Below are 7,971 nucleotides of genomic sequence, written 5' to 3'. Positions count from 1 at the left end.
TTTCCCTGTACCTTTCATTTCAAAGCCACGCAGCCACTTCCACTACTTGCATGTGTGACAATATATTTTTAATGTTTATATTATATGAATGCAGTTCTTTTGCTTAAATTCATTTAAAAATGACATTTTTTACTACCCTATGTGATTAAGCCCTGAAAAAGCTCCAGAATGTATTGCTTTTCATACCTAGTTCATTTGGTGCTGTGTTTTTCAAACTCTCAAAAGTCCAGTTAATTTTGCTAGATGTGAACCAAAACAACTGTTCCAAAACACTTTGGAAAGAGTCGTCTCAGTGCACTACTAAGCGAACACTGGAACAGTTCACATAAGATATGAATGTGATCCAACAAGGGATCAATCTAACTACAGAAAATACTGTGTATTATGGGTAACATTGTGTTGGGTGCAGTAGTCCCCTTAAGTGACTGCTATAAGTAATTAGGGAATCTCATTCCCAGCATAACTAAGGTTAACATGGGACATTAAAAAAGTACAAAAAAAAATACCCAGATAGGAACAGATGTGACACAATCAGCAATTAATCAGAGCTAGCCTATCAAAATAATGGAGGTGGTGAGAAATGGATAACAGTGCCTTGTGAGACTGACAATCCCCCTAATCATAAACAACTAAATAGATGTGCACAGTGGGATGTCCTTTCAATGTGCTCTTTTTTCAGGTGTGATTCAGATACTATCTTTGACATATGTAATACATGTTGTTCAACCATTCCTAAATGTACACTATTAACACATATTTATAAGAGTTCAGAAAGTAGACATGTGATTTGAGATAAACATCCATATAGTGGCTACTGGAAAGTAAATATGCAACATCATACATTAAAATGAAGCTCACTTGTCTGCTGTCATACATCTGAAGCACAAATCTTTGCCTTCAGTAAAGTATGCCTTCTGTTGTACACACATTTATTTCAAATGTATCCTATTTGTACCATACGTACCAGCACAACATTTTTAAGTAGTCTTCTAGTTGTTCAATAATAAATGTTTCACTCATAGGCAACTGAGTTTGTTTAAAGAAACCAAGTAATTATGGAAAATGCAGAAAAATAACTATTATCAACCCTCCATAATATTTTTTTCTGGGAAAAAAATGTTTCTGCTCAATGAAAAAAGTCCATGACATGTCCATATCATGTGCAATTTTATGTTTGCCGTATATACTCACGGATAAGTTGGGACTTGATTTTACTGTATAATTTCTGGTATTTTATAATGTTGGTCATATAAGTCGAATGCGGAAAACTCATGCTATTGGTGCAAGAGATTATGATATGCTAACGCCCACCTGAGAGAGTAACCACGGAGCACACAGCCTTTTTTTTTCTATGTGAGTGCGGCAATGCGCTGTTTCAGCATGTGCCCATAACCTCTCTCTCTCTCTCTATTGTGCCTATGTGACCACACACTACTACACGAACTATTCCAAAGCGACGTTTGCACTGATTTGTGATTTTTATATCTCACACCCTCATACACTTTTATCGTAAGAGCATCCCTTTAAAATTAAATGTCGTTGAAGTAGCAAAAGAAATTGGTAACGGCGTTGCAGCAACAAAATTCAATGCGTCTGAGAAATTGATGACAGATTGGAGGAGTCAAGTGTCACATTTTTGAATGGGCATACTGTACGCAGTAAGTTAGGGTTTGATTTTATGATCGATTTTTCGGGTTTCAAGACCCGACTTGTACGTGAGTATATACGGTAGTTCACTTGAAAGGTTGCAGTGTGAAACACAGCTGAACTATTTGCTAATTGAAACAAAATAATGAATTTCCCTCAAATTGGGAAGAAAGCAAATGGACTATGGCTGTAAAAATGACTTCGGTTCCAAAACAGATTAATAACTATTCATCATGTTTAAAATGCTGGTATGGTTTTATTCCGCCTAAAAATCTTGTAAATGCTTGTTTTAATCTCCTTGTTACGAAAGCTATAAATAATAGGATGTAATGCAGAAGGGACAGTAGTACTAACTATCACCAGACTGTTGTAGGCCTCCCTTGACAAAACAAATCCAGCTCCTGGTAACACGTACGACAGAAGAAGCGGTAAATAAACAATAGCTACCACCAACAGATGAGTCGAACAGGTGCTGAACACCTTTTTCCTTCCGTCAATGGAAGATATTTGCAGTGCTGCCAGTGTGATTCGAAGGTAGGAAAACAAGATCAGTAGCAAAGGACCAATAACAAAAATTAATGTTATTACCAACAAATAAGTTAGAAACTTTGGATCTCTTCTGCAAGCCATTTGGACCATTGTAGTATAATCGCAGTAGCAAGAAGGCAGGACATTACCATTACAAAATGGAAGCTCTGCCAAGAACACTGGGAACGGTAGAATAAGTACAACAGCACATATATTGGTATGCATGAGGCTGACTAAGACTGTTTTATTTGTGACTACAGAAGGGTATCTAAGTGGGTAAACTACAGCAACATAACGGTCAATTGCCATAAACGATAAAACAAATGTTCCCACTATCAATATGTGAGCTTCGACGTGGATTTGCAGCACACAAGGCCCATATGGGACAGCATGTGAACCCAAGATGAGGGCCACCAGCATGCGAGGAATCATGTTTGTACTGTTCAGTAAATCTAATACTGCAAGATTTGCAATTAAAAGAAACATAGGTGTCTGAAGCTGATGGTTTTGTATTATTACTAGAATAACTAGCAGGTTGCTAGACACAGAAGTCAAATAGATGCAAAAAAGAGCAGGAATTATAAAGATCTTCTGGCCAGAATCAATCACACAGAGCAGTACAAACTCTGACAAAGGCTCCTCAGATGCGTTCATCCTTTTCATCTGAAAAGAATTAAAAACAAAATTAAATTTTGGAACACAGCCACAATCTTTAAACAAAACAGTAATTTATTAAGGCACTTACAGGTTCTTAAAGGTATACTCCACCCAAAAATAACATTTTTCTTACATGTTGCTTACCTCTTGTAGTTTGCAGTGGTGGCTGAGAAAATTTTTTAATATCATGTCCTTGTGGAGAAAGGACATCATAATGTTTCTCATAGAACGGGACCCAGTGGTAGCCAACATGGAAAATGTCCATCATTTATTGGTCAGCAATTCTATCTTCAGTTCAAATGCATTGTATTGTGGGATTGTGTCTTTCCCCTTTAACCTTTACGATAAGTTTTCAGGAAGTAAGTATTATTAGCAGCAATGCATGCATTCTGCATGTTTTGAGTATTCAAATTGATAACAGACAAAAGTTACATGGAGTTTTTGTTCCTTGGATGTTTTCTACATTGTTTGCTGTTGTCTGGCATTGGCCACCATAGGGTCCTATTCTATGAGAAATGTTATGATTACCTTTCTTCAAGAAAACACAAGATTAAAAAATTTTGTTGGCCATCACTACCAACTACTTGGGATAAGTAACACAATTAAAATAACATAATTGGGTGGAGTACACATTTAAGTAACATTTACACAATTATGACATTATGGCAACTTTTCCCAGGTATACCCACTGGTTAAGTTAATGGGGTGGTTGGGTGACCTGGTCCACCCTAAGGGTTGTCTTTAATGAATTAAATTTAAATTGCTCTAACTTTTCAAACAGTTAACTCATATATATACTGCTCAAAAGAATTAAAGGAACACTTTTTAATCAGAGTATAGCATAAAGTCAATGAAACTTATGGGATATTAATCTGGTCAGTTAAGTAGCAGAGGGGGTTGTTAATCACTTTCAGCTGCTGTGGTGTTAATGAAATTAACAACAGATGCACTAGAGGGGCAACAATGAGATGAGCCCCAAAACAGGAATGGTTTAACAGGTGGAGGCCACTGACATTTTTCCCTCCTCATCTTTTCTGACTGTTTCTTCACTAGTTTTGCATTTGGCTACAGTCAGTGTCACTACTGGTAGCATGAGGCGATACCTGGACCATACAGAGGTTGCACAGGTAGTCCAACTTCTCCAGGATGGCACATCAATACGTGTCATTGCCAGAAGGTTTGCTGTGTCTCCCTGCACAGTCTCAAGGGCATGGAGGAGATTCTAGGAGACAAGCAGTTACTCTAGGAGAGCTGGAGAGGGCCATAGAAGGTCCATAACCCATCAGCAGGACCAGTATCTGCTCCTTTGGGCAAGGAGGAACAGGATGAGCACTGCCAGAGCCCTACAAAATGACCTCCAGCAGGCCACTGGTGTGAATGTCTCTGATCAAACAACCAGAAAGACTTCATGAGGGTGACCCAAGGGCCCCATGTCCTCTGATGGGCCCTGAGCTCACTGCCCAGCAGCATGCAGCTCGATTGGTATTCGCCATAGAATACCAGAATTGGCAGATGCACCACTGGTGCCCTGTGCTTTTTACAGATGAGAGCAGGTTCACCCTGAGCACGTGACAGAAGTGAAAGGGTCTGGAGAAGCCATGGAGAACATTATGCTGCCTGTAACATCATTCAGCATGAGCAGTTTGGTGGTGGGTTAATGATTGTCTGGGGAGGCATATCCATGGAGGGTCACACAGACCGCTACAGGCTTGACAAAGGCACCTTGGCTGCCATTAGGTATCAGGATGAAATCCTTGGACCCATTGTCAGACCCTATGCTGGTACAGTGGCTCCTGGTGCACGACAATTCCTGGCCTCATGTGGTGAGAGTATGCAGGCAGTTCCTGGAGGATGAAGGAATTGATACCATTGACTGGCCACCACACTTTCCTGACCTAAATCCAATAGAACACCTCTGGGACATTATGTTTTGGTCCATCCAATGCCACCAGGTTGCACCTCAGACTGTCCAGGAGCTCAGTGATGCCCTGGTCCAGATCTGGGAGGAGATCCCCCACAACACCATCTGTCATCTCATTAGAAGCATGCACCGAAGTTGTCAGGCATGTATACAAGAACACAGGGGCCATACAAAGTGCTGCGTACAATTTGGAGTTGCTGCAATTAAATTTTGGCAAAATGGACTAACCTGCCACATAATTTTTTCACTCTGATTTTTGGGGCGTCTTTGAATTCAGGGCTCTGTAGGTTGATCATTTTCATTTCCATCAAACGATGTGGCATCCTTTCGTTCCTAACACATTACCCAGTCTATATCAGTATAGATATCCAGGAGGATTTCTTTTTCCCATTGAGATCTGATGTGTTTTCAAAGTGTTTCTTTAATTTTTTTGAGCAGTTTATAATACCATGTGTACATTTTCTGACTTGTCTGAAAAATAAGGAAGTGCTGATTTTGCCACAGTTAGAATAAGTAGGCAGACAAACTAAGTAAATAATGTTTTTTGTCACTTGATTATCTTTCATTGTACTTGTGTACTTTTTCAAAATTTTAAAGTTTTAAAAATGTTAAAGTAAGTGAGATTTACTGTACTTTATATTGTGACTTTATATTATGAATAACAGAATAGTTGACTTTGAGAGAAGAGAGAGAGATGTTAGGATCAGGCACTAATACAGCGCATTGCCGCATCCACCACGTGACAAACCAACTCAGGACCCCAGATTAGGACCTGAGTGCAGCCATTTAACGGGTGACACCTCAGCACCACACTAATTCAGAAGGAATGAAACCAGTGTGAGTTTTTTTTATGGTTATGCCAATTCTGCCACCGATCCCTAGGTTTACCCCTGCAGGTTGGAGGGCCTACATGCAGGGAGTTGATTTTGGTTGTGATGTTAATATGTAGCAATGCAAATTTTTTATGGTTCGTCTAGTCCCCCTCAGCACAAATCTGAAACTAAGCCTGTGCCTACACCCACAATACAGTATTCATGATTGACATGATACAACCAATTAAAAAAAAGAATAAACTAGACAAATAAAAAATCTTTTGGAATTTAACACTAGAATTACCAGAGCCAACAAAAAATTCGTAGATCCGTCCCACCTTAAATCACTTCTCACCTCTCCGTCAGTGTCTATTGTTCTCTAAATGTGTGGATGAGCAGCCAACAGCAAGCAGCTTGCTATCACATCCCCCACCGGCGCACAGTCTTCTCAGCTTAAGTCTATTTACCTGCATGTCCGTTGCTTGGAGATGTATAGAGTGAGAAGTCAAGCAAAATCACACCATGTGGGACGGATCTACAAGTTTTTTCGTAGGCTATGGTAATTCTAATGTTAAAGCAAGACCTCGGAGCGTTACCTTCTAGGTCCAGCATCACTCAGCCATATGTTTTGGGAAGGCACTAAATTAAAGTCATTTTGAATAAAAATGTTTACATACAATAAAATCCTTCCTTTTTGTAGATTCAGTTCCTGCAGATTCGCTTATCCGCTATTACACAATTATTACTCATTTTTCGACACATGCGGTCTATTTGAGCCTATTTACAAATAAGGTACAGCACAAACAACAATTCTAACAGGCCTATCATGCATGAGTGACACGTGAACTTGAACAATATCAGGTCTGTGATGAGCTCAGATTCCTGAGGCTACACCCACTACACTGATGGATCAATTTGTGTCTACCTGGCACCAAGAAACGTGGGTAAGCCTTTGCACCCCGTTCATAATGGAGACTGGGGCTTGCAATTGTTACCAATGAAAAAGGAATTCCCAGTAAGTCATAAGATTGTACTAATTAAGTCTCAGCCATTTGTACACACTGCCTATCGCTAGTAGCAATTGAATGGTTTTGTGAAGTCCTCCGTGGATAACAAGGTATTTTATCCACAAGTTACAATCACTCCTAATCGATTAACACAGTTATTTGGTGCACTCCTGGAAGGCATTAAAGTTCATAGTGTTAAAAATATTGTAGTGGCCTTCACCACACAACCGTCTTAAATTACTGTATCATACTCATCAGAAAGAATCTCAAACCTTCTTCTACTTTACAAAAAAAATGCATTTGCAACAATTAGAAAAAAATATTTAGCAGGAAAATCTGCCAAAGGGGAAATCTTGCTAAATAATCTTAAAGTCATTAATTATTAATAACTCAACAGATCTTAGAATAAAGAAAGCAAGGTTTAATATCTTTGATTTAAAAAAAAAAACTTTTCACATATGACGGGCATTCAATAATTTATCTAACTCAGTAGGAAAGAAAAGAGTTTTCAAAGTTTTTGTTTTATTTTTCAAAATAGTCCACTGATAGCTCCACTTTTCCTGCAATGACTTTATTCCCTTTCAAAAAAAAATCTTCCATTTGACCATCAAATCCAGGATGTCACAGCTGCCATGATGTCTTCATCACTTGAAAATTTCTGTCTATGGAGAGATTTCTTCAAAACTCGGGGCAGGAAATAATCGGAGGGAGCCCGGTCAGGAGTGTAGGGTAGATGGTTCAGCTGCTAGAACCCACATTCTCAGATGCCAGCCTGTGACTGAAATGACATATTAACTGGCGCATTGTCATGAAGAAGCAGCATGCCTGTTGTGAGTTTTCCTCATCTTTTCTCCTTTATTGACTTCCGCAAAGCGGTCATTGTGTTGGCATAACTCTCCTCGGTTATGGTTGTTTTGTGTGGCATGAACTCCAGAAGCAAAAGACTTTCCCAGAAGACAGTTGCCATGACTTTTCCTGCAGACGTTTCTGCCTTGAACTTTTTTGGGGTGTGGGATGTCTTGTGCTTCCATTGCATTGACTTTATTTTGGACTCAGGACCCAAGTCTCATCTCCAGTCATCAAACAATGAAAAAAAACTCACTTGGTCTTCACAGAGCATCTCCAAGTTCTCCTGACAGCACTGAAGCCTCATGGCCTTCTGACATGGTGTCAGCATTTTTGAAACACGTCTTTCACTGACCTTTGACCTACCCAATTTTTCATGAATTATTTTCCAAACTGTACCTGCCGAGAATGCCCATTTCTTCAGCCATTTGGAAAACCTTAATTTGTCTGTCTGACAAAATTAAATCCTCAACTTTCTTGTACATTTCTGTGGACATTATTTCCACAGTCTGTCCAGTATGAGGGTCATCTTCAATGGACTCTCTACCCCACT

The 7,971-nt window shown here is 39.4% G+C and overlaps 1 protein-coding gene across 1 annotated transcript; it reads right to left on the bottom strand.

Annotated features, from left to right (window-relative positions):
• Nucleotides 1-1,884: 1,884 nt before the first annotated feature.
• On the bottom strand, nucleotides 1,885-7,749 carry LOC120524259 (olfactory receptor 1M1-like). Its single transcript, XM_039746116.1, has 2 exons — nucleotides 7,675-7,749; nucleotides 1,885-2,838 (listed from the first exon to the last, which is right to left on the bottom strand). Exons 1-2 carry the CDS (start codon nucleotides 7,747-7,749, stop codon nucleotides 1,885-1,887), a joined length of 1,029 nt encoding a protein of 342 aa, XP_039602050.1.
• Between the last annotated feature and the right edge of the window lie 222 nt (nucleotides 7,750-7,971).

Source organism: Polypterus senegalus, chromosome 2 (genome assembly GCF_016835505.1).
Source record: "Polypterus senegalus isolate Bchr_013 chromosome 2, ASM1683550v1, whole genome shotgun sequence".
Taxonomy (NCBI): domain Eukaryota; kingdom Metazoa; phylum Chordata; class Cladistia; order Polypteriformes; family Polypteridae; genus Polypterus; species Polypterus senegalus.
The sequence above is the reverse complement of the archived record's forward strand: the minus strand, read 5'-3'. Positions and strand labels throughout refer to the sequence as shown.

Excerpts from the sequence above, each read along its gene's own strand:
- LOC120524259 (XM_039746116.1), bottom strand. The coding sequence starts at position 7,749 with ATGCTGACACCATGTCAGAAGGCCATGAGGCTTCAGTGCTGTCAGGAG. Across the intron at positions 2,839-7,674 it reads AGATGCTCTGTGAAGACCAA|ATGAAAAGGATGAACGCATC; the intron begins GTGAGTTTTTTT and ends AATTCTTTTCAG.